This window comes from Apis florea, unplaced genomic scaffold (genome assembly GCF_048593485.1).
Source record: "Apis florea isolate Af1SG1 unplaced genomic scaffold, ASM4859348v1 contig_2492_pilon, whole genome shotgun sequence".
NCBI lineage: Eukaryota > Metazoa > Arthropoda > Insecta > Hymenoptera > Apidae > Apis > Apis florea.
The window spans coordinates 2,340,775-2,365,822 of NW_028256593.1; the positions used below are offsets into that span (position 1 = coordinate 2,340,775).

General features: G+C 26.9%; 6 protein-coding genes and 1 long non-coding RNA gene across 14 annotated transcripts; 3 read left to right on the plus strand and 4 right to left on the minus strand.

The window, feature by feature from the left end:
- Nucleotides 1-187: 187 nt before the first annotated feature.
- Neurl4 (neuralized E3 ubiquitin protein ligase 4) lies at nt 188-7,417 on the plus strand. The gene is made up of 17 exons (XM_086906125.1): nt 188-511; nt 947-1,162; nt 1,250-1,699; nt 1,796-1,996; nt 2,089-2,308; nt 2,392-2,488; nt 2,583-2,759; nt 2,880-3,188; nt 3,258-3,451; nt 3,521-3,810; nt 3,880-4,273; nt 4,345-4,663; nt 4,748-4,941; nt 5,011-5,216; nt 5,282-6,636; nt 6,737-6,889; nt 6,963-7,417. Exons 1-17 carry the CDS (start codon nt 329-331, stop codon nt 7,156-7,158), a joined length of 5,154 nt encoding a protein of 1,717 aa, XP_086762251.1. The 5' UTR covers nt 188-328; the 3' UTR covers nt 7,159-7,417.
- Nucleotides 7,418-8,029: 612 nt separating this feature from the next.
- On the minus strand, nt 8,030-10,079 carry Gbeta76C (guanine nucleotide-binding protein subunit beta-2). Its single transcript, XM_086906137.1, has 6 exons — nt 9,833-10,079; nt 9,596-9,741; nt 9,201-9,500; nt 8,923-9,124; nt 8,562-8,778; nt 8,030-8,485 (listed from the first exon to the last, which is right to left on the minus strand). The coding sequence occupies exons 1-6, from the start codon at nt 9,899-9,901 to the stop codon at nt 8,379-8,381; spliced, it is 1,041 nt and encodes a 346-aa protein (XP_086762263.1). The 5' UTR covers nt 9,902-10,079; the 3' UTR covers nt 8,030-8,378.
- Nucleotides 8,619-9,831, plus strand: LOC147657925 (uncharacterized). The gene is made up of 2 exons (XR_015291576.1): nt 8,619-8,808; nt 9,191-9,831. It is a non-coding gene; the product is annotated as an uncharacterized LOC147657925 (long non-coding RNA).
- A 115-nt stretch (nt 10,080-10,194) lies between the features above and the next one.
- On the plus strand, nt 10,195-20,917 carry Plod (procollagen lysyl hydroxylase). Of its 6 annotated transcripts, none has more exons than XR_015291574.1 (10): nt 10,195-10,247; nt 10,698-10,813; nt 13,941-14,175; nt 14,247-14,587; nt 14,648-15,101; nt 15,181-15,408; nt 18,514-18,835; nt 18,924-19,028; nt 19,207-19,540; nt 19,890-20,032. XR_015291574.1 is itself a non-coding variant. In XM_031916772.2 (10 exons), the coding sequence occupies exons 1-10, from the start codon at nt 10,210-10,212 to the stop codon at nt 20,172-20,174; spliced, it is 2,271 nt and encodes a 756-aa protein (XP_031772632.2). In that variant the 5' UTR covers nt 10,195-10,209; the 3' UTR covers nt 20,175-20,917. The 6 variants fall into 6 exon arrangements, 5 of the variants coding, with proteins under 5 accessions (XP_031772632.2, XP_086762259.1, XP_012342743.2 ...); XM_031916772.2 differs by having other exon boundaries at nt 19,207-19,353; nt 19,890-20,917; XM_086906133.1 differs by having other exon boundaries at nt 19,394-19,540; nt 19,890-20,917.
- Nucleotides 15,428-16,783, minus strand: LOC100870739 (immunoglobulin domain-containing protein oig-4). Its single transcript, XM_003694030.4, has 3 exons — nt 16,095-16,783; nt 15,868-16,017; nt 15,428-15,790 (listed from the first exon to the last, which is right to left on the minus strand). The coding sequence occupies exons 1-3, from the start codon at nt 16,269-16,271 to the stop codon at nt 15,632-15,634; spliced, it is 486 nt and encodes a 161-aa protein (XP_003694078.1). The 5' UTR covers nt 16,272-16,783; the 3' UTR covers nt 15,428-15,631.
- LOC100870504 (immunoglobulin domain-containing protein oig-4) lies at nt 16,878-18,148 on the minus strand. Of its 3 annotated transcripts, none has more exons than XM_012487291.3 (4): nt 18,023-18,148; nt 17,564-17,700; nt 17,354-17,503; nt 16,878-17,273 (listed from the first exon to the last, which is right to left on the minus strand). In XM_012487291.3, the coding sequence occupies exons 2-4, from the start codon at nt 17,621-17,623 to the stop codon at nt 17,115-17,117; spliced, it is 369 nt and encodes a 122-aa protein (XP_012342745.1). In that variant the 5' UTR covers nt 17,624-17,700; nt 18,023-18,148; the 3' UTR covers nt 16,878-17,114. The 3 variants fall into 3 exon arrangements, with proteins under 3 accessions (XP_012342745.1, XP_086762267.1, XP_003694076.1); XM_086906141.1 differs by having other exon boundaries at nt 17,564-17,691; nt 18,023-18,146; XM_003694028.4 differs by lacking the exon at nt 18,023-18,148 and having other exon boundaries at nt 17,564-17,891.
- Vsp37A (Vacuolar protein sorting 37A) lies at nt 20,556-24,444 on the minus strand. The gene is made up of 7 exons (XM_086906136.1): nt 24,269-24,444; nt 24,132-24,190; nt 23,590-23,799; nt 23,028-23,217; nt 22,844-22,958; nt 22,247-22,759; nt 20,556-22,170 (listed from the first exon to the last, which is right to left on the minus strand). Exons 3-7 carry the CDS (start codon nt 23,676-23,678, stop codon nt 21,824-21,826), a joined length of 1,254 nt encoding a protein of 417 aa, XP_086762262.1. The 5' UTR covers nt 23,679-23,799; nt 24,132-24,190; nt 24,269-24,444; the 3' UTR covers nt 20,556-21,823.
- Nucleotides 24,445-25,048: the final 604 nt, after the last annotated feature.

The following is a 25,048-nucleotide window of genomic DNA, read 5'->3' on the forward strand; positions in this document are numbered from 1 at the left end:
TATATATATATATATATAAACGATACATTATTAATCCTACATTTATAAATTTTTTTCATTTTTATTATGTTATTATATTAATACATTTTCTAAAATAAAAGTTTTTTTTAAGTTATAATTATGCAATAAAAAAAATGCTAAAAGAGGCATTGCATACATGTAATCATTACTCTATTCATGTATGTAGTTGCAATTATTACATTGTTCGTGACTAAACATAGAGAAAGAAAAAGATTGGATAAAAAGAGATAGAAAATATACAAGAGTTATTAGTTGAAAGAAGATAGAGAGACAGTGGAAAGAAGAAGGCAATGTATGGTTTGGTTATATGTCGATGGTTGGTGCACAACAAATGGTCGACATGTTTCATCAACGATGCGGTCGTCGTGTAACTTTAACAAACAACAATTGTACGGCCATACGGGATTTTTCAGAATATAATTATGGATTGGTTCTTAGTGCTGAACCACTTAAGGATGATGAACTTTTTGAAATTCGCATTGATAAAAAGGTATCGAATTATAAACTTGTCTAGTATTGGTATCGCCAATCCTTATATGTATCAAAACATTGTTTACAATGTTGATAACTTGAAGTTTCCAATTTATTATTCATTTATTTAGAATTTAGATAAATTTTATACTTCTTTTAAAGATTGTCATACAATATATCATTGATGAATCAAATTATAAACGCTCGTACTTTGTTTGTTGCTTTTATCTTTTTTTTTTTTAATGACTTACTATAGATTCGGTATTTTATTACCAAAATTATGATTAATACATGTTTTTATTTGGAATTAATATATTCAAATAAAATTCAATAAACTATTTATTGAATTACAAGTATACAATAAAATGCAACAACTAAATTAAAAATTATAATTATATCTACTAATTATCTTCCATTATATTATTTACATCTTAAGTTATCTAATATTATATAGATGACATCATGGAGTGGTAGTATAGAAATTGGAGTAACAGAATGTGATCCAGAAATAATGGAATTACCAGCTTGTGCCACTAATCTACGACAAGGAACATGGATTATGTCTGATTCTGGTATAATGCATGATGGTATAAGAACAGTAGAAATGTATGGAATGGATCTGAATGAATTAGAAGAAGGAAGTACATTAGGAGTAATGAGAACATCTAATGTAAATCTTTGTATATTTATATTTTAATTGTATTTTAATAAATTTTATATATACATATTTATTAATCTTTTTTTTTTTTAATTTTAGCATGAATTGATATTTTATATTAATGGTGTTTCTCAAGGAATAGCAGTATGCAATATTCCAGAACGCATTTTTGCAGTAATAGACATGTATGGTGATTGTGTACAAGTGACTATAACTCATCCTCAAATTGCTTCTGCTTTATGTAATGAACCAAAAGATGAAGTTGAAATTAATAATGATTATGCTCTTGGAGAAGCATCTAATTCCTCAACAACTAATCTAGTCGCTAATTTGAATGTCAATTTAAATGTTAATGTTAATGTTAATTTACCTAAGAATCCAAGTCCTGCTGCCATTAGAGAAGATAGATTGAGATTTCATGAAAGAGTTGGTTCACTTGTAAAGTTATCTAATAATGCTAGAACTGCAGAAAGGCGTAGACCTTTAGATGAATTTAATAATGGAGTAGTAATGACACACAGACCATTACGAGATAATGAATTATTTGAGGTAAACGATGAAAAATATAAATGAAAAATAAAAATAATTTTTATTTATAAAAAGTTTTATATTTATATTATTATTTATATAATTATTTTTTAATAGGTACGAATTGATAGACTCGTACACAAATGGTCAGGTAGTATAGAAGTTGGAGTTACTATGCACAGTCCAACAGCATTAGAATTTCCAGCCACAATGACTAATATGCGATCAGGTACAACAATGATGTCTGGTTGTGGAATTTTAGTAAATGGAAAGGGCACTTGTCGTGAATATGGAGAATTTAATTTAGATGAATTAAGGGTAATTAAAATAAAAAATAAGATGATATGAACAGTAATTTATATATTAAAACAATATAATAATTTATACAATAAAACAAAAATATTATTTAGGAAGGTGATAGAGTAGGCATGATAAGACGAAGTAATGGAAATCTTCATTATTTAATAAATGGATTGGATCAAGGTATTGCTGCTAAAGTACCTGCTGGTGTATGGGGTGTTATAGATTTGTATGGTATGACAGTAAAAGTGACAATTGTTGATCGTGATGAAAGGGAAGAACAAAATCTAGTTACTAGAAGAAATACATTACAATTGCAAGGTTTAAATGGTAAAAGTATCATATTAATATTTGATATCTGTGATTTATCATATAACATTATGATGAATTTTTTGAATACTTTTATTATCTAGAAACAGAAGAAGAACCACCAGACAGACTTATGTTTCATTCTTGTTGCGGTACGCATGTCGAAGTAATTAATAATGGACGTACTGCGCATAGGCCTAAGTAAATAAAAATTTATTTAAAAATACATAGAAACACATAGAATTTTATTGAAATGTATATATAATACAAAATCTATATATTATTATTTTTTTAGTGTAATGGATGACTTCAATAATGGTGTTGTATTGACTTCAAGGCCATTGAAACCAAATGAATTATTTGAAGTGAGATTGGATAAAATCGTAACAAAGTGGGCAGGATCTATTGAAATAGGAGTTACCACTCATTCTCCAACTGAATTAGAATTTCCCTTCACTATGACAAATGTTAGGTATGTAAAATAATATCTCCAATTTATACTGATATATATACATATATACATAGATTTTATTAAATTTATGTTAAGTTTATCGCCCATATTATTGCTCGAAGGTGGTCATGTCCCTTGCAGATCCGGCACGTGGATGATGACAGAAAATGGAGTTATGCATAATGGTACTACCATAATAGATCAATATGGTCAAAATCTTGATAGATTACAAGTCGGAGATCGTGTGGGTGTAATGCGAAAAGAAAACGCAACGTTACATTTTTACGTAAACGGTGCTGATCAAGGAGCTGCAGCAATGAACGTGCCCGAGAAAGTTTACGGTGTCATAGATCTTTACGGCCAGGCAGCACAAGCAACTATAGTTTATAATACAGACTTCTATAGCCCTACTACAAACAATTCAAGCTTTAGCAATACAACATTGTATAGGTTTGTACATTTTATTTAATTTTAGAGTATGATTGAAAATATTTCTTATTAAATATTTTTCTTAAATAGTGATTTGAGGTTTCATCATATACATAGTAAAAATGCAAAAATAATAAATAATGGATTGACTGCATTGAGGCCTAGAGCTTTAGGAGAATTCAACGAAGCTATTGTAATCGCAAATCGCGCACTACGCGATGGCGAAATGTTTGAAGTGACAATTGATAAAATGGTTGATAGATGGACAGGAGCAATTGAAGCAGGTGTATATTTAAAAATAAAACTTATATTTTTTTTTTTTGCTTATCAGAATACTAGAAAATATTTTGTAGGTGTAACTCTTATAAGACCTGATGAGTTGGAATTTCCATCTACTATGACAGATATTGATCATGATACTTGGATGTTATCTGGATCTAATGTTATGCGAGATGGTGTTATTTTAAGAAATAATTATGCTTGTGATTTAGATAAATTAGTAGAAGGTAATCGCATTGGTATGATGCGATGTTCAGATAGTAGTTTGCATTATTATTTAGATGGAATAGATCAAGGACCTGCTTGTACAGGTGTACCATCACATATCTATCCTGTGATTGAATTATATGGACAATGTGTTCAGGTATATTTTTCTATACTCTTTCGTAAATATAAAATAATAAAAGATATAGACTATATGTTAATTATTTAGGTTACAATTGTACAACCAGAACGTAGAGATCCAATTACACAACAGTATTTGCCATCAGAAAACAGTACTAGTCAACAACCTACATCTGTAATTCAACTTCAAGCTCAAGCAGAAATAATGCATAAATTTCATGAATCTGTTGGATTAAATGTTCAATTAAATAGTGATAGAACAGTAGCAACTAGGTGTAGAGAATATAATAATGCTATATTATTAAGCGAAACACCATTAGAAAATAATGAACTCTTTGAAATTACTATTCAAGAAATTGCTCGTCAATGGAGTGGTTGCTTAAGGATAGGTGTTGTAAAAAATGAAAGTGGAAATTGGTTAACATCTATGAATCTTGTACCTGGTATGGGATCTATTTCAACAGATGCATGGTATTTAACAGGTAATATTAGAATAAAGTAAATGTAATAAATTTTATATCATTTATTATATTTTTTGATTTTATGTATTTAGGTAATGAAGTAAGACATAATGGTTATGTTTTATGTGTAAATTATTGTCCAAGTTTGGAATGGCTGCGTGTTGGTGATAAAATTGGATTGAAACGTACTCACGAAGGTAATTTAAAGTTTTATATAAATGGAGAGGACATGGGTATAGCGGCATCAAGCATACCGGAAATGGTGTATGCTGTGATCGATCTTTTTGGTAGTACAATGGCTGTAAATATAACAAGTAGTAAACAACAAAACAATGTAGTATCTCCAAATGCAAGTTTGAGATTACAAGATTCTTTGGAGTTATTGCTAGATCCTATGCCTGTTTTGCGAAAGTACGTTTGTATATTAATTATATTTAATATCTTAATCTTCCTTAATATTAGAAAATATGTAATATTATTGCTTCATATATATAGTGATGCTGGAATGGACACATCCATAGATATGTCTGAAGGAAAATTGGTAAACGATACAATACTTACGCCGACACAATCTGCAGCTCATTTGACAGTAGAAAATGATTGGAGTTATGAATTTCATGAAAATCATGGTAGAAACATTCAACTTGAAACTAAAACAATTGCACGAAGAGTTGCAAGTTATAATCAAGGTATTATTTATTCTTATAAATATAAATTTATTAATTTTAGCATTTTTTATATCATATTATATTTTTAAGGAGTGGTAATGTCTAGTCGACCCTTAATGAAAGGCAAGCCATTTTTAGTGAAAATAGAAAAACTAAACAAACGATGGGTATCTAATATTTATTGTGGTATAACTTGCATTTCACCTGAAAAAGCTAATTTTCCTTTAACTGCTCTTGGCTTTAAAAAACATTCTTGGATTATTTGTAGTGATTGGATATCACATAATGGTATAAGAGTAAGTATTCAAATTGATATAAGATGTAAAACATATAATAAATTTAATAAATTTTATAATATTAGGTAAAAACAAAGTATGGACTTGCTTTAGAAAGTCTTCATGTTAATTCCGTAGTGGGTGTATTTATTGATGATGATAATAGATTACACTTAATTATCAATGGCATAGATCAAGGTGTAGCTGCAACAGATTTACCACCTTATGTTTATGCTGTATTTGATTTATATGGACAGTGCGAACAAATCTCCATTCTTGCAAATAACGGAGAACCGTTTTCATCTACTACTGTTAGCAGTACTCTCACATCTGTAGAATGTATAAAGACAAAACTAGAAGATACGGAAAATTCAAGAGAGAAAGCAGATTTAGAATGTCATGAAAAAGAAAACATTATGGCAGCTACTTCTTCGGATCTATCTTCCTCCACTTCGCCAAGTATGCCGAGTCAATGCAGTTCAAATGTTAAAGATGATGATATTGTAGGATATACAACGCGTAATAATGATAATGCGCATTTAGCAAATAATATTGAAAACAAAGCAGTGCCCAGTATCTCAGACAGTAATAATTTAGATTCGAATTCAGATATAAATCATGATACAACACGAAGTATTAAAAACAAATCTTATGACAATTCAAATCAGTTAAATAATAGTGCGATATTGAATAGTCAGTCAGAAAATTTGAGTATTAGAAATGAATGTACAAATGTAGAAATAAATAACGCAACTAATATTAATATTAAAAATGGCACTGCAAATAGCACTAGTAACATAACTAACTTAAATACTAACACTAATAATGCGATAAACGAAAGCATAATGTCTAATAGTCAAGGGAATAATATAAGTTCCTTGCATCAAAATAATGCATCTGTTAATATGTTAAATTCATCTCAGACATTCTCCTCTCATAATACATTAAATAACGCAACATCTGAAATTTCGAACACTGTTTCTTCTAGTTTCAACGAAGTGCGATCAAATATATCTTGGAATAACATCGTATCTGTTGATAATTCTATCAGTGGAAATACAATTTTAGGACAAAATACAATCTCTATTTACAATATACCTTCTATGTTACATTCATCGTTACCGTCCACTCCTCTTGGAACAAATATGATATCCACAAAAAAGTGTGAATATTTAAAAGCGTGTATGAGATTAAAAAAATCACTTGTTTTACCAGATGAATTCTTTTCTTTAGAAGATATACTATGTTATTGTAATAATTGTTATAAAGTAGAAGGGGATAGTGCAATATGTAAGAAAGGTGAACCACCAGCAGAGTTTGCTGTACCAATTGGATGGACCAGATTCCCTTTGAAACAAAGTATTAATGCTAATCAAATTCCACAAAATACAATCGATAAATGGCATGTTGCTTTTTATGGCATACGTCTGGACGCAATTAGGTAAATAAAACACATTTAAGATTCCGAAAAAAGTTTTTTATATATATCTTATTTATTTATTATTATTATTATTTTTATTATTATAATTTTTTGTTTTTAGACTAATTTTAGATACAGGAGAATTAATGCCAAAAGAACAATTAGATTTGAGTAATTTAACAATGAATATAAAAATGGAAGATCAAAATCCTCAAGTAGTTTTTTCTCCTAGTATAAAATATGCAGCATCCGAAGAGTTTACCAAAAAATATCCGTGAGTATATAATATTTTTATATTTTTATTATAACAATAATTATGGATTATTCTCATTTTCTATTTTTTATAGATATATCGATACTCAATCAAATAAAAAGTTAAATGCATCTACGGCATTTCAATTATTAGTAAGGCCTGGCTCATATACAATCAATTCTGGTAGTAAAGATAGTGATGATTCACAATTTCAATCTGTCAAATGGGCTACTAAAGAAGCTGGAGCTACAGTTATCATGGCTCTTTTAATTCATCTTGATGGATTTTAATTTATATAATACGAAAGTGAGAAAATATCACATGCGACTGTTACGAAAAATACACTTTCGTTTAAGATTGACGAATGTACATAAATATTATATACGTAATATAATTAATATTAATACGTAATTAATTAATACGTAAGATAATTTTTTAAAATCAATTTTTTATCTTGAATTATTCCGTCAAATCTCCATCATGTATATTTACGTTGAATACTATGTTAAGTATTTCAGTAAGAACAATAACGATCATTTCATAAAGATCTATTATGATTTTTATTATTTTGTTTTTGATTCAATATGTTCAGTGTTAAAGAACATATTGGTATAATCAGATATAATTTATTAATTGTAAACAAACTTATAATAATCAGTTCATTAAAGTACAGTAGCATGTATATCAAATACATAATACATATGTATTATGTTAAACATTTAATGTAGCTATTGGTCAAGGTTTATAGTGATAAAGATTATGTCGAGAAAATTTGCACCAAAGGTTCGTCGCTACATTAAAAAGGCACGGCAATTTTCAAGTTTTATGCCTAATAAATATCAAATTTTTGAATATTAATAAAATTTCTCTCTCTTTTTTTTAAGCACAACATAAAAAAATATGTTATCTATAAAATGTAGAAATAAAATAATAATGTTGTAAATCACATTGCAAGGCTACAATAGAGAATTCAGGTATAAAATTTCCATAAAATGAAAATATTCGGGAAATGTAATAACTATATTTTCAAATACGCTGTTTAGAATTGCATCTTTTTGTGAATATCATGTGCACTATTTATAAATGCATTCAAATAATACATGGAAAAAAACGAATGTGTCTGTCTTTTACAAACTATTCATTCAATCAATTTTATCATTATTTGTTTTGCTTTGCATTTTATTATTCTTTCTCTTAATATTATTTACTTTTTAGTTAAAAAAAAAAACTATTAAATCAATTACAAGCATTTATATAAAATAACATTTTATAACATTTAATATATATAAGTAAACATTTAATATATATAATATGTAATATAATTTTTTTTAAGGTTTTATAATTTTCCCATAAAGTTATTATTTTCATATATCAAAAACTTCACGGGAATCATAAAATTCGAGTGAAGAACATTTCAACAAAAAATAAAATTTTTCTCTGTTTTAATTTCTTCTCTATTTTTTTTTTTTTTTTTTTTTTTTAATGTTGTATTAATATTTGTTTCATAATTCTACACCCAAATTCGAACATTTTGATCCCAGGAGCAAGAAGCAATAGCCATACCATTTCCAGTAACACTAAGCGATGTTACACGATTTTCGTGGCCCGTCAAAACACCTTTGAATAAAAGGTAAAGTCAGTCTAATTTTAAAAAACTTAATTCTGATATCTATTCTATCAATTGAATATTCACCATTGTGTTGATTCTTCAATGTATCCCATATATGAATAGAATTATCATCACTTCCACAGAATATAAATCTTCCGCTTAAAGATAAACCACAAGATGTATATCCAGGATTTGAATTTGGAGGCTTAAAGGTAGCTAATTGCTGATCCGATCTTAGATCCCACAATCTCGCTGTCTTATCTTCCGAAGCTGTTACAAAAGCTTGTCCCGAAGGATGATACTGAATGGAACATAATTTTTTGCAAATAAGGTAAGCAAAAAATTATCGAAATTATATTATAATTAACAGTAATTAAATTTAAAATTGTATTTATATTTATCAAATAGTCAGTAATAAAAAAATAATAAAACTTGCTATACTAACACAAACAGAGTTTACATCAGCTTCATGTCCAAAGAAAGTTTGTTTTGCTTTCTCTTCTCTTAAATCCCATAATTTACATGTTCGATCTACCGATCCAGTAACATATGTGTTTCCATCTGGAGATAAACTAATACTAACTACATCTCCAGCATGCGCGCAAAAATCTGTAGTTTTTTTGTTTGCTTCCAAATCCCATATACATCTATAAAGAAACTTTAAAATTAGTAGAAAATAAATATTAATAAAAAATTATTGTATAATTTTTTAGATATGGATACATTTTCATATCACCGGATCCAGTGATAATTTTTTTATCTTCCAAAAATCTGCAGGATGAGAGAAAACCTTCGTATCCTAATAATTCTCGAACGATCTTAGCTGATCCTGTGGCATCACGATTGTTCACATCATAGACAGTACACATATTGTCCATACCACCACAAGCAACGAAATTTCCCGAGGGTGCAAAAGCTACTGACATTACCCATGCTGAGCGCAATGGGATTACCTGGACTTTGTTTCCAGTCCATGAATCCCAAATGATCAATTTTCCATCCAGTGAACCAGTCACGCAATGTCTAAAAAGAGATACTTATTTAAATCGCTCAAAATTGGAGATATGTTGCGGTTGATTTCTTGGATAAAGATCAAAAGATCGATATTCAATACTAACCTACTATCACCACTATAATGTACCGAATTCACTTTATTAATATGTCCCTTTAGTAATTTTTTGGTAGATAATTTAACTTTTGGAGCATCTGCTACACTATTACATGTTTCCTCCAAAGTTGTATCTTGTTGTTTCTTTTGATCTTCCTGATATGTAATAGAACAAGTTTTCAATTGATATCAAGGTATGATATTAAAATTTTTTCTATTTAATTAATAAACATTTTTCTAATACCACCTTGCATCTATTGATCAAATCTTCTAGCTCTTTTTTTAAAGCTATGGTTTCTGCATCATCCTTCCCCATTTTCTAGTTGAATCTTACTTTATTTGGAAACTTATCAAGAAACTGAGATTGAAACACCAACGATGATAGACGTAGGAATACTGCGAATAAATTTTTATCAAAATGTAAAAGAAGCCTCAGCATCGTCTACATTACTGCCCCAGTAATCATATTAAATTGACGCTTAATCCTATTTGTTCGGCTCTCTGACTTAACTTAATTATCTACATATACAATAACCCTTATTATTCTTCATACGTAACTTTTTTTATAATATGATCATTATATTATATTTTTAAAATTCTTTACTTGTTTTTCTCATACAAAATATGTTTTACAGTTATAGGAAATGGAAAGAAGGAAAAAAGTACGCGGTTACGGTATATCAGTTCTTATAAAAAGTGTAATCCGTCGCGCTTTCGAATTTCATTTCACCTATAAATGATTCGATTTATTTAAATCGATTTAGTTCTATTGAATTATTGATCAGAATTAGATCTGTGTATATATAATCAATTTATATTTTATTTTTGTTGTTAGGAAAAGGAAAATAAATTTTGAAAAAACATATAATGTATCGTAAAAAAATATTTATTTAATAATTCTTTTAATTTTTTTTAATACATATAAAAAATTTGAACAAAATTAATTTTTATTTAATACAAAATTAAATTTAATATAAAAAAATTTACATTTTATCGATTATAAACTTATGTATCAGAATCATGATATACAAAAGAAGAAATATTATATTACTTAATGTATTAATATTAAGTTATATAAGTGTTGATGTATTAGCCAAAGAATTTTATTTCAGTTCATTTCGAGATGGTAATGAAAGTGAAGCATGTAATGAAGATATAACGAATATATTTAAACAAATTATTATTAAACGTTATAAAACGAAAAACTTTTGTGATAGCAATATAAAAGGTAAGTAATATTATAATATACTAGAAAATAATTGTAAAATTATTCATATAATATATTTTTTTTTATATTTTATTTGTTTAAGTTTAAAAAGTTATGAGACAAATTATTTTTGATATATTCAAATAATTCATAAAGAATTACCAACTTTAGAATTTAGAATTTTATTAAGTTGGTACATTGTAAAGTGACATCTTCAAAATATTATCGACAGTGCACATTTATTTAGTCGATAATTATTTTATACGTATTGCATACATGAAGTATTTGTAGTGTTTCGTAATTATAAATATATAAAATATTGCTATCTTTTGTCTAATATTTCAAATATTTTAAAGGTATAATAAAATCAATTTTTTATACTAAATCTATAATAAAATAGGAGTGACACAACATATACTAAAATTCGATACTGTGGTTTTTATCATTTTCAACTTTATTAAATTAAATAAAACACAGAGTAGTTATTCATATTTAAATTATTATTGGTTTATCATTAATCGAAAATGCCCACAAAAATCATTTTATATTTATTCAAAATAGTAAATGAAAGACAAGTGCCGAACGTAGTTGTCAAAGGTAGTAACTTTCGTTCAAAAAGTGTGGGAGTAGTTACGAACTTGCTTTCTGTCCTTCGGAAGTAGTCTTAGTCAGAACAGTGTATTTGATACGTTCTTCTGTGCATTCGCGGTACTTTTCAGTCTAAAATGCGTGCAAAGAACGTTGGATACTATCTTTTTTGGAGTCTGTTTCTAGCCTACCACGTGGTTAGCGAGACTCTGCCATCAATAGACAAAGACGGTAATAGTTTCATTGTAGCTCTCTTAACTTTATGATTAAAAAAGGAATATTTATCTAAGGAATGTTTTATAATTAAGTTAATGTTTATGAAAAATTCGTTTAAATTAATTTTTAATATAGAGAGAAGATAAATTGAAACAATTGTTAATGTTTATTTTATTATTTTTAATTATTAAGTTTTATTATATTGTATGATCAATCAGTTCGATAGAAAATACAAACAGGGAAAATACAAGTAAAAAATTTTTTTAGTTTATTTTATTATTTATTATTTTTATTATTTTTTTAAATTACATAATATTTTCAGTATTAATTTTATATGAAAAAATCATTTAAATTAAATCACAAAATTAATCATGATATGTGTCAGAAAAAAATATTTTTTAAATTTTACAATATTTAAAATAGTAAAATAATTAATCCATTTTTCTAAATACTGTTTTATTTTATTTAACTCAAAAATTTTTGAAAAATTATGTTCGTGGTACAAATGTTAAGTTTTACAAAGATGAAATCTTATAATAATCATATTTATTGTTTCTTTTATAATCTTTTGGAAAGGAAAGTTTTTGGTACATTGACCCTAAAAATAGCATAAGATCTTATAACTTGAGTTTTTTAATCGGTTATTTTAAAATAATTTATTTTTTACATTGGTGAAATCTAGATTTCATTTATTTTATTTATCAAGTGAGTGTGAACTAAAGACAATTTAACTTTTTTTATTCATTTATGTACGAGATTGCAATGTTTCTATCCGTGACGTAAGTTTCTTTAAAAAAGAAAATTATTTATTTTCTTGCCGATATATTATTTTTATTGAATTAATATTACAAAAAGAATAAAAGAAATTATTAAAAATTATTTATAAAATATATAAACATTATAAAAGTACTAATAAATATTTATTAATATTAAGAAATAATGAAAACCATTATAGTATAAATTTTTTAAAGAATTAATATATAATTAATTAATACATATTTACTTATAGATATTTATATTTATATATTTGATTAATATGGTTAGAGAAATATATAATTGAAACATTAAAGAAAGACAAACCATATCAAGTATATAATAATATGCATCCTTGAATCTTTATAGAGCAACTTGACACTTCTTACAATGATATAACTGTAGTAAAAAACTAGCAAAAAACTTTCAAATAATATTTTAAAAATTAATTATATATATATATTTAAAATAATTATAAAAATTAATTATAATTAAAGAAATATATTTTACAATTACAATTTTATTTTAATTTATTATTTTACATATTTACAATGTATTGAAATAAAAGAAACGTTTAATTGTTTTTTTTTTAAGTAAATTAGATCATGCATGATATTGTTATCTTCTATTTCCGGTATATGGGCATATAACATTGTGAAGATATCTTTTTTTTTTGAATCTTTTCTCGTTATTATTATTTTTTCTTTTCATGTATTTTTTTTTAATTATTTTTTTTAAATTAACTTATCAAAAAATAATACAATTAATTAATATTTTCAACAAAATATTATATCAGAAATCTCTTTAACAATTTTAGAAATAAAAAAAATATTACGCATATCTATATATTACCAATGTCATATTTGCTTATCAATAATTTAATTATAATTAAATAAATATATAAAAATGAAATAAATTCTTTTTTTTTAATAGAAATAAAATTAATTTTTTCTTTATTTCATATAATTGTACGTAATTTGGAAATATTAGATTTTATAATTTTTTTGTATTGTAATCTTTTTAATAATTGATGAAATTCATTTTACGAAACTAGTAGTTTTCTTGAGAGATGACGTGACTTTTAATGCGATGCAAGCTATATTATATTCGAATCATGATGTCACGTAGAAAATGTAGCGCTTATAAGAATCGTTTAGTTGCTACTCGTTCAATGAACTGAGTTCATATGTTGATATTATTTCTCCAGAAATAGATAAACTCTTTGACTTCTAAGAGAGTTAAGAATGCTATAAAAAGAAGAAACGAAAAAATTTTTCTTAATTTTACGAAATTTGTTCAAGTAAAAAATTTATTGAACTTTAAAAATTTATTTATTATTTATTGATTAATTGTTGTAATTTAGAATTATTATATGTTTAAATATTTTATATTTTTTAAAATTACATGTTCTGAAAATCTCTATTCAACATTTTTGCGAAGAAGTGATTGTTATAGATTTGAATTATTTATACTAACGAGTTATTATTGTGGTTTAAATTTAAATTTCCTGAAATTATGAGATAACTGTTTATTGTATCAGTTTTTTTTTTCATTTATATTAAAAATATTATAAATATCATTTAAATTGCAGATGTGCTCATATTCACTGTCGCTACGAAAGAAACTGATGGCTATAAAAGATATCTTAGATCAATCGATGTTTATGGATTTCGCGATAACTTAAGAGTTCTTGGTATGGGAACACCCTGGCTAGGCGGTGATCATGTAAAAACCAGTGTAGGAGGAGGATATAAAGTTAATCTTTTAAAGAAAGCTCTTGAAGAGTATCAAAATGATGATGAGAGGATAATTATATTTACCGACAGGTTTTTAGCATATTGATTTTTAATCTATTTCATTTTTAATTCATATTTTAATAATAGTCTATATGTTTCAGTTACGATGTAATATTTTTAAGCGATTTAACCGAAATAATCGATAAGTTCAAGAACATGAACGCTAGAGTTTTATTCTCTGCAGAAGGAGCCTGTTGGCCGGATAGATCATTAGCTTCTAAATATCCTCCTGTAACACGAGGAAAACGTTTTTTAAATTCTGGAGGTTTTATGGGATACGCTTCAGATATCTATGCGATTTTAACATATGCACCGATAAAAAACAAAGATGATGATCAATTATTTTATACTCTGGCATATCTTGATGAAAAATTAAGGGAACATCATAAAATTAAATTGGATCACAAATCTGTAATATTTCAAAATCTTTATCTTGCTGTAGGTAAGTAAATAAAGAAAATAGAATAAAGATAATGAAGTTTATAAATTTATTTTTGTACAGGTGATGTAAAATTAAAATTTGAGGGTGGAAAGGCTTCCCTTTTGAACACTGTTTATAACACAGAACCATTAATACTTCATGGAAATGGTTATAGCAAAGAATCATTGAATTCTTTGGGAAATTATTTGGCCAATGCATGGAGTCCTGAAGAAGGATGTATAATGTGCTGGGAAGGAACGATAGAATTAAATAAAACGATACCAAAATCATATCCGATTATATTAATCGCTATATTTATCGAACGACCAACTCCTTTCTTGAACGAATTTTTAACTACAATATATCAGCAAGATTATCCAAAATCGAAACTACATTTATTTGTCCATAACAATGTGGAATATCATCAAGATGTAGTCAATAGTTTTATGAAAAATTTTGGATATGAATATAATACTAGCAAACTAGTTTCTGTGAACGATGCTATGAATGAAGTTGGTGCAAGAAATTTGGCTATGTATGTATTAGAAACGTATTTAAGTAAATTATTTTATATTAAACTTTTTTATATTTTAAGATAAATATTATTTTTTTAGGGATTATTGCTTATTAAAAGAATGTTCTGGATATTTCTCTATTGATTCTGTTTCTCATTTAGATAACAAATATACTTTGAAACTTCTAGTAGAACAGCAACGAGAAATAATCGCACCATTATTGGTTAGACCATATAAAATGTGGAGTAATTTTTGGGGTGCTATAATGGACGATGGATTCTATGCTCGAAGTTTCGATTATATGGATATCGTGAAAAATGAACGCAGGTAAAAATATTATAATCTGTTTCTTTAATTATAGTAAATTATATTTATTATCTAATTCAAAATGTATATACGTATACATTTCGAGAATTAGAAACTTGAAACTATATACATTTCGAGAATTATTTCTTGTTTTTTTATGACTAATTATTTTAAACAGTATCTTAAAGGTAGTAATTTTAGACTTTATCTATAATTATATCAAACTACTTTAGAAAATTTAAACTTAATCAAAAGCAATAGAAAAGTCAGTCTTGAAGGATCTTCGATCGATACTGTACATGTTATCAGCTGTACATTCGTAAACTCCAGCATCCATTTGAGTTGCAGGATCTATTTCCAATTTTGATTTTACTTTATCTTCTCCAACTTGCCATTCATGCACCTTTATATAATACATTTTTATCGTTATATAGTTTCAATCGTTATTTGATTATCGTAATTAAGATTTTCTATACTAACATGCAAATAAAGATGAGTATAAATCTCAGCACCATCCTTGAACCATGTGATATGTGGTCGTGGGTTTCCACGTGCGACGCAAAGGAAAACAATTTTGTGTCCTAAAACGTACTCCAAATCAAAGTGTGATGCCAACAATATTTTTGCACCCTAATTAAATATTTTTGAAAAACAATGAAGTAATTAAAGTATGAGTATATTTTATCTACAAATCTATAAATACGTACATTATGATTGTTATAATATTGATCACTTTCTGGATCACGATATTTTCCAGTGATAGGTAATCCTATTTGGACACGCGATCTGGTTTTTCCTCTACCTCGTCCTCTTCGTCCAAGAATTTCCTGACTATTTAGCAGTAGTACGATTAACAAAAATAATATCATTGTAGAACGTGGCATGATAGTTTGAGAAAAGTAACCAAAAATGGATAGCCAAGTCGATGCTTAAATTAAAAAAAATAGAGAAGTTTATTATAATATGTCGCAGATATTCACCGAGTACAGACAACGTTTGACACAGAACTCCGATGTAACTAACAGTCACCTACTCATTGCTCCCCTAGTGTTCTCTCCTATCTATTACAGATGTATAGGCAGATACTGCTAAACTACATGTATTATATATACATATACTGGTCATTTCTTCAACACCTATTGCAACTCGGTCATCATTGAATTCTAAATCGATTGATAAATTCCACATGATACTGGCTAACAAACATGAGTCGTATAAAAAAAAAAAAAAATGAAAAATATAAGAAAGTTATTGCAATAATTTTATATCATATTTAATTCATGAACGGAATGATAATTTATTATATAAATTTGTGATACTGTTTTCAATATACTTTATAGTTTGTACTATAGATATACTTACCACCCTTATAAGAGTCAATTGTGATTTAATGAATAAGAGCTGGGGGAACTTTAAATTTCCAAATGTGCTTTAATGCGTTGAAATATTTAACAATTGATAGCATTAATGCATTAAGGAAAATAACGAAATATGTCGTATCTTTTCTTTTATTATTATTATTTTTTTTTTTTAAATGAAACGTTTTTAATATTATAAAAATTTTCAATCTAATACTATAAAAATACTATATGAGTGAGAGGAAGAAAATATTTAAAAAAATTTTTAAAAAACAAATTTAGTATCTATAACTAAAACTTGTTCTATTAAGTTAATAAATTATATTGTTTGACATAGTGTTGCAATTATAAAAGAAGTACTTTTTTTGTTTAATAAGAAATCATAACATAATCCGTTCTAAAGCCACGACGATCAACCGCATACTGATTATCCGCTTGACATTCATAATACCCTGCATCTTTTTGCGTAGCAGGATCAATTTCCATCTTTGATTTTAATGTGTCATTTCCAACAGGCCATTCATGCACCTATAAAGTATGCATATACATAAACATTGCAATTTTCTAAATTTCACTTATACAAAAATTCCTGTCTCTAATAAAAATACCTGGAAAAATTTATGATGATACAATTCAATTCCATCTTTCAACCAGGTGATCTCAGGTCTTGGAAATCCAGTGGCCATGCAGAAAAATGTAATCTTCCTCCCTAACATGTAATCCAGTTCAAAGTGTGAAGCTTTCACTATTCTCGCCCCCTAAAAGTAAACAATCGTAATATCCATATCTCTATCATTAACAAATATCTTTTGACATACGTCTTTATTTTCGTAGTAATTAGCACTGGCAGGATTTCTGTGAGGAATCAGAATAGGCATCCGAGACTTGTAAACTCTTCCGCCACTGCGTCTGCCACCTCCTCTACCTCCACCACCTTTTGCTGCGTCTGTGTTTACTAACAATGCGATAAAAAAGAACAGGCACAAAAATTGATATCTCTTCATTTGTTCTACGATTACAAAGATGCTCAATCTGTTTGAAAAATTTTTTCTAAACAGTGTACATACACTTTAGGAGGTATGGGGGATACGCTTAAGCGTATCTTAGTTTTTAAGCAACTCTAACTTGGAATTGTAACACTTGTTTTAATATTAACTTTTGCAAATCATTATACGTTTATAGTTATGAGATAGAAATAGTTGCTTTGCTATAACAATTGAACTTCACTAGAAAAGCAATTGTTGCTGATAAAAGAGACACAATGTTCAAGTGCTTACCGACTACTCGGAAACTCTACTTTTGACAAGTGGTTAAGCCGAATGTTTGGGCTTCGCCTGTCCCTACAGCCTAAAATATGAATGAACTATGCCCGATGGGCATGTCGTCATTGGTGACAGAGTTATGAATCTCAATTGGATAATTATGCATAACCCATTGCCAGTGTATTCATTGGCCAATCACGACATCACAATGATTGCCTTACGAAATATTGTCTCGCGGGACTAACAAACAAATGTACTGATCCCTCCTATGACTTTGCGTTTGCTTCATTGGCCTTGAGATCCTGAGAATAACAAACCGATCAGATACTCATGTGCTTTTTATTTGTTAAATCAATTATTATTATATATTGTTAGTTTATTCGAAATCAATAATTCTTTATTTATCACCAATAATTATTGTAGTTCTTTTTTAAAAAATTAATTAAAATTAAATTAATTAAATTAAAAAACTTAATAATAAAATGATGTTGATTATGATATTTCAGAGGATTGTGGAATGTACCATTTATTAGTAATTGTTACTTAATTAATTCAACGCTAATAAGCAACAAAGAAACTCGGCCATCCTATTCAGAAGGCGATTTGGATACGGATATGGCTTTTGCTTATGCTAACAGAGAACGATCCATCTTCATGTATGTCAGTAATAGACTTGATTTTGGACATTTGGTTAATCCAGACAGTTACGATATCACAATGACCCATCCAGATTTATATCAAATTATTGACAATAAATTGGATTGGGAAAGAAGATACATCCACGAAAATTATTCGGAAAATTTTAACTCGAATCAAACTCCATTGCAGGTAAAGGCATTAATTTTACATAAATTTTGAATATTTAATAACTTTGTGAATCATTTCATTATTTAATTCGATTGAATTCTTACTATAGCCTTGCCCAGATGTGTATTGGTTCCCCATAGTGAACGAAAGGTTTACGAAAGAATTGATAGATGTTATGGAAAATTTCGGAAAATGGTCAGATGGATCAAATCATGTATGATAATTTATGAATCTTTATAATCTTATACTATTATTTATAATATACAATTATGATATATTTCATATATACTATATATAATAGAATAATTACATTTTTCAGATATTATTTATAATTCACAGGGTAAATATTTATTTTATTACTAGTCAAAATAATAAAGTAATTTTTTTAACAGGATCCGAGATTAACGGGTGGTTATGAAAATGTACCAACCCGTGATATTCATATGAATCAAATAAAAAATGAGCCACAATGGCTATATTTTTTAAAGGAGTACGTTAGACCTCTTCAGGAACTCGTGTTCACCGGATATTATCATGATGTAAGATATTTATCTTTTAATGCATATCAATTATTTCTAGGACCCACGTATCGAAGGTGGATACGAAGCTGTACCGACACGAGATATTCATATGAAACAAGTCGGTCTCCATGAATCTTGGTTAAATTTTCTTGACCAATATGTCAGCCCTTTGCAAGAGCAGGTCTTTATAGGCTACAGTACTAGTGTAAGATTGTTATTAAAAACAGGATTATGAAATGGGCATAGATTATTGGATATTTTCATCCGTAAATAATTGCACCGTTGCACAAATTTCAGATTATAAAACACTGTTCCACAAATTGATTGCATCATTTTCTGGTGATAGGCTTCGTATTTGGGTCCATTGTAGATTTTTATAAAATTACATTAGATTGCTTATATATATATAAATATTAAACATTAGTTAAAACAGTTACAGAATATTTTATAATTGAATATCAAAAATTAAAAAAAAATTATTCTGTACTGTTTTGTAATGTATTAGTTAATGAAAAATTAATATTATTATATATATAGATAACTTAAATTTCCAGCCACCTCGTGCCCTCATGAATTTCGTTGTAAGATATCGACCAGATGAGCAACCGTCATTGAAGCCACATCATGATAGTTCAACTTATACTATCAATATCGCTTTAAATAGAGTGGGAGTGGACTATGAAGGTGGAGGTTGTCGATTTATCCGTTATAACTGTTCCGTTACGGATACAAAACCAGGCTGGATGTTGATGCATCCTGGACGACTGACTCATTATCACGAAGGTCTTCGAGTTACTAGTGGTACTCGATACATTATGATTTCATTTGTTGATCCTTAATCAGTATGTCGAATCATAGGGCATTCTTATAGATAATAAAAAAAGAAAGAAAAAAACTGTACAAAAATATTCAACTGTGTTCTCATATAAATAAAATCTATGAGAAATTATATTAGTTGAGAACTAATATAAGGATTGGGCATTTTTTATTTAAAATAAAAAGAACAAATACTTATAATATAATTTAAATAAAATAAAAAATATAATAAAATGCATTTTAAATAAAAATGTTTGCAAATAAATTGTAAAATCTTATTTGAGAAATAAATTATTTTTAAATGATTTGTTATTTTAAATAATAATAGAAAAAAATATAAGTAGAATTTAGATAAAAAGAAAATGATTTTGAGGAATAGAAATTTCGCATAAAAAAAGCATTCATAGCAAAAAAAATATTTTTATATTTTCATCATAAAATCAAATAACAAATATCTATCAGATATCAAATAAAATAACAAATAAAGAAATAATTTAATTTTAAAATACATTATTATTAAAATAATATTATTTAAAATAAAGTAACGTATAATAAATAAAAAATAAAATAAAATTTTATTTAAATAAAAATTTACTTCGATAAAGCCCAATCCTGGTGAAAACTTAAACTGCCAACGTGAACGAAATATGTATTTCGAAAAAATAAGATTCTTATATCGATGTTATTTTTTTAATATAGAAAAAATATAAGTGTGAAACAGTTAGTAATCGTAAGTGTTTGTATAGAAATAAAATGTTAACTTGCATTTGTATTTATCATTTTGAAAATACCACATAACAATCACTAGTAAATCAGGTCATATTTTTACGTCCCTTTTTATTTTATTATTATTAAAAACTTGTTTTTTATATTATTTACAACTTACGATTTCTACACAAATATATTTACATTTTAATTTGTATCATTCAACGCAAAGCTTGTTTCTTTTTACCAGAATTTAGCTGTGCTTTTAGATAATAATTATGAACATATCCTAAAAAATTACACACGCCACACTGTTTAAAAAAAAAACATTTTCTCATTTCAGACTTCGCGTATCTATACAATTATTAATTATTAATATGTTACAATTAGGAACATTCGTAGGATAAGTAATCAGATTAACATCACTAAATAGCAAACTTTGAAAAATTGATTTAATCATATTTTCGCACATTTATTTACATAGTAAAAAAAAGTTCCTTGTCAGAGAGATATTAATGCAATTTTAATATGTCACAACGCAATAGCAATATACTTAAATTCATTTAAAAAACACTTTCTGTATGAAAAAATAAGTACATTTTAAATTAATTCAAATTATATATAGTCGTTTATCGGCTTGAACCAGCGCCTTTGGTTTTTAATATTTTTTTTTATACATATATTTAATTAATTTCTTGCCATAGATAATTTCAATTAATTCACACATATTATATAACTTAAATTTTTCATCCAGAATGCCACACAATCTAATTAATTTTAATGTATAACAAGCAATGATGTAAACTGCAACGTAATAATACGTTATAAAAATGTTCTCTGCCAGCGAGTATTTTTACCGCATAGATATTTGATAAACACGAATGCTATTCAAATTCACAGTTTAATTGAACTAGGCATTATTTACAGTTTGTTCAATTCATAGAAAAAGATAAGATTATACATGATTTTAATAACCCGCTCGTTTCAATTCATTTAACTGGTGTGCTAATTTTTCCTCTTTAGTTCTTCTTGCTTGACCCAACTTCCTACATTCGATATAAGTGCTGAGAAAACGTTCAACATCTATTTTCCTATTTAAAAAATTCTCAGCAATTCGTTCACTTTCCTCGTGACTTTCATCTGCCGCTTTTCTCAAACATTCTTTTATGTGATCTGGAATAAATGCTTCAGATAATTTGTTGTATCGTTGTATTAGTTGATCATATCTAGCTTTTAGTGCAGTAACGATCTGAATTTTATTTGCTACGTCAGACTGCAATTCTTTAAGCTCGGGTTCTTTGGCTATATTAGCTTCTGAAAAATAGAGAGAAAAAATAAATTTCCGAAAGAACAAAATAATATCATAACGCTTTATCAGAAGTTATCTTACCGGCAGTTTTTTGGACCCAATCTATTGCATCATCGATAGCCGTGTTAATGTCTTTTAAATCGGAATGTTTATCCAGGAATTCATCTAATTTATCGTTATCTTCATTTAATTGTCTCAATTCCTCGTTAGTTAAATTATTTAATTCTGGAAACACTACACTCTGCCGTAGCTTAGTTTGTGTTTGATTCGGCAATGATTGTTGATGATAATTCGCGTTCACGTAATGCGAATTCAAATATGTTCCAGATTGATTTGAATTATAACCTGATGCATCTGTACCACTTCTTGAACACGCAATATATGCTGAATGTTGCGATGGAGAACCGAATTTTGTATGACTGTCCGTCACATACGCGGTACTCGAATTCGTATGATTGTAATTATAAATACAAGTATTTGCACTGGCAGATGAATACTGTGGATATTGAGTAGTATAATAAGAATTGTATGATGTTGGTGGAATTTCTGGATACTGTTGTAAGGAATAAGATGGAGAATTTCTTTCTTGTGAATCTGTAATTTATAATATAAAAAAAACAATAAATATTTTCTATTATATCTTTTGTATTATTGCACTTATTTCAAAAACATGTATACCTCTATGAGATTTCACAGATCCAGGAGAAATGTCTTCCAACAGTTGTGGAGGATTTTTACTAAATTCTCTAATGATAGCTTGAACAACACGACCAAGATCACTGTGCACTGTAAACTGATATGTAAAACCAAATGATCTTTATGATTCTAAATAAATAAATTATATGAATATAAAAAATCTTACATTAAGTAATCCTGGTGCGCTTGTGATTTCACTATGTTCATTACACCAAGGATGGTTTATGGGTGGAGAGACCCTGAGCACTGGTTTTTCCAACGGAAACTCCGGTGACAAAGAGACCATAATAGCCATTCTCCTTTCCCTAGCATTGAATTGTACTTGATATTCCACATCTTCTCTTAATTCTACTACACTATAACACATAATAGTTTAACAAATATGAAAAAATTATATAATATCAAAGTTGATTTAATAAAGTTGATTGAATAATATAGAAAATTATAAAATATTTGTTTTTAGGTCAAAAGAGAAACCCTAAAAATTAAATTAGATGTATATCATAATAATGACAGTTTCTCATATGATGGACGCGTAGAATGTAAATGAAGACTTTGATTTATGTTAAATAATCCATATATTACAATTTTTTTTCTTTCAAATATTTCAAACTTTCAAACCATAAAATGCTGCATCTTATGTTTGTATAAAAAATATATGAAAATAAATAAATAAATTAATGCAAATAAGGTTAAAGAAGAGAGGTTACAATCGAAAATTTCCTTACTTGTCGTTAAAAATTTTCAGGGTGTCGATTTGCCGTTTTCTCTTGACTGCGACATTTTCATTTTCGCCACGGAATATTCGCGATATCATTTAAGAGGGTTAAATCTAGATAAAACATTCGTTTTATCCTTCGACTTCCCTGTCAAATTAACCATCCAACAGCAGAACAGCTGTTTCGGCCTTCGTCACACTTTATAAGAGAAATCGAGATCTGTGTAATATTAGCAGTATTTTTTTATATTATGTACTATCATTAAAAAATTTTAATTATATTAAAATATAAATCATTTTGAACACAGTAACTTTCAGAAACATTAATTCAAGCGATCAATATAATTGATTTATATTTCAATAAAGACACGATGATAATTTCTGTTTCATTACTTAGGCCAAGGTCAATAAATTTCTTTGTTAATTAAAACAAAAATAAAAAAATGAAAAAATTATTTTTATAATAATTATTACAAAAATAATTTTGGAAAGATTCAAAATAAACAAATAAAATTTTCATGATTATATTATTATTTTATAATCACTACTTACATGTAATCATCTTATTAATAATTGTTTCTTGATATATGATTAATTTTCTTTTAATTTATCTAAAATATTATTACTATATGTAATATTTAATATTGTATGTAAATATATCAATTCGTATATATAAAATAATTTCTAACTTGTTTATTTTATAGATACATTTTTATTTTTATATTTGTCTATTGAATTATTTTAAAATTAAAATCAATTTTTTATTCATTAATAAAATAAAAATTATATAGTATCCTTCACATAATTGTCAAATTTTGGATCAACAAAAAAAGCAATATCATCATTATTTGGACCAACTCAAACTGAGAATATCAATTTCAGCTAAAAATTGCCAGATATTATCAAGAATACATATATGCATAACTTGGAAGAATTCGCAATTTTAATTTTTAGTATTTAATTAGTAGCACCATCTTTTTGAAAAATGTTCAAACTTGTTACCATACTGTTATCGATAACAAATTAAATTTCTTTGATCTGGTATCATTGCTTCAAAAACTCCATTTATTGAATGTCAGAAATATTTTTTTAAAAACAGTTGTGAGATGATATTGAACATTCTCAATTCTATTATCTTATCTTATTTTTGAAAATGTGTTTAAAACTCAAGAGATGGCACAAATGGTTAATTCTTACAATATCTTCATTCTATTTTTTGCTCTTTTTCCATTATATTTATCTACAGCGCTCTAGAGATGATACTAATTGATTAGAATTTTTATTTTATTTCTATCTTTCTTCTACTATTTGCTTTCTTGGTCTATATTTGATTTGTAAAATTTATGCGCTCAAGACTCCAGAATCCAATATCTAATTAATTTTTTTTTTATCTAATATATTAATTAAAAATTTTGATAGAATTTATTGTAATCAATTTTTATATGTTAAAGATAGAGTATAAATAGGTA

Bases quoted from the DNA above. Each gene is read 5' to 3' on its own strand.
- Vsp37A (XM_086906136.1), bottom strand. From the start codon at position 23,678: ATGATATCGCGAATATTCCGTGGCGAAAATGAAAATGTCGCAGTCAAG. The intron at 22,959-23,027 runs GTAAGATTTTTT...TTTACATATCAG, and splicing joins GCGCACCAGGATTACTTAAT to TTTACAGTGCACAGTGATCT. The intron at 22,171-22,246 runs GTAAGATAACTT...TCTATTTTTCAG, and splicing joins TTGGGTCCAAAAAACTGCCG to AAGCTAATATAGCCAAAGAA.
- Gbeta76C (XM_086906137.1), bottom strand. From the start codon at position 9,901: ATGGGGAAGGATGATGCAGAAACCATAGCTTTAAAAAAAGAGCTAGAA. The intron at 9,501-9,595 runs GTTAGTATTGAA...ATCTCTTTTTAG, and splicing joins CATTATAGTGGTGATAGTAG to ACATTGCGTGACTGGTTCAC. The intron at 8,779-8,922 runs GTTAGTATAGCA...TGTTCCATTCAG, and splicing joins CTGATGTAAACTCTGTTTGT to TATCATCCTTCGGGACAAGC.
- Plod (XM_031916772.2), top strand. From the start codon at position 10,210: ATGTTTTACAGTTATAGGAAATGGAAAGAAGGAAAAAA. The intron at 10,248-10,697 runs GTACGCGGTTAC...ATTTTATTTCAG, and splicing joins AAATGGAAAGAAGGAAAAAA to TTCATTTCGAGATGGTAATG. The intron at 14,588-14,647 runs GTAAGTAAATAA...ATTTTTGTACAG, and splicing joins AAATCTTTATCTTGCTGTAG to GTGATGTAAAATTAAAATTT.
- Neurl4 (XM_086906125.1), top strand. From the start codon at position 329: ATGTCGATGGTTGGTGCACAACAAATGGTCGACATGTTTCATCAACGA. The intron at 6,637-6,736 runs GTAAATAAAACA...TTTTGTTTTTAG, and splicing joins ATACGTCTGGACGCAATTAG to ACTAATTTTAGATACAGGAG. The intron at 6,890-6,962 runs GTGAGTATATAA...TATTTTTTATAG, and splicing joins GAGTTTACCAAAAAATATCC to ATATATCGATACTCAATCAA.
- LOC100870739 (XM_003694030.4), bottom strand. From the start codon at position 16,271: ATGCCACGTTCTACAATGATATTATTTTTGTTAATCGTACTACTGCTA. The intron at 16,018-16,094 runs GTACGTATTTAT...ATATTTAATTAG, and splicing joins AATATTATAACAATCATAAT to GGTGCAAAAATATTGTTGGC. The intron at 15,791-15,867 runs GTTAGTATAGAA...TATTATATAAAG, and splicing joins ATACTCATCTTTATTTGCAT to GTGCATGAATGGCAAGTTGG.
- LOC100870504 (XM_003694028.4), bottom strand. From the start codon at position 17,749: ATGAAGAGATATCAATTTTTGTGCCTGTTCTTTTTTATCGCATTGTTA. The intron at 17,504-17,563 runs GTATGTCAAAAG...GTTTACTTTTAG, and splicing joins ATTACTACGAAAATAAAGAC to GGGGCGAGAATAGTGAAAGC. The intron at 17,274-17,353 runs GTATTTTTATTA...CATACTTTATAG, and splicing joins ATCATCATAAATTTTTCCAG to GTGCATGAATGGCCTGTTGG.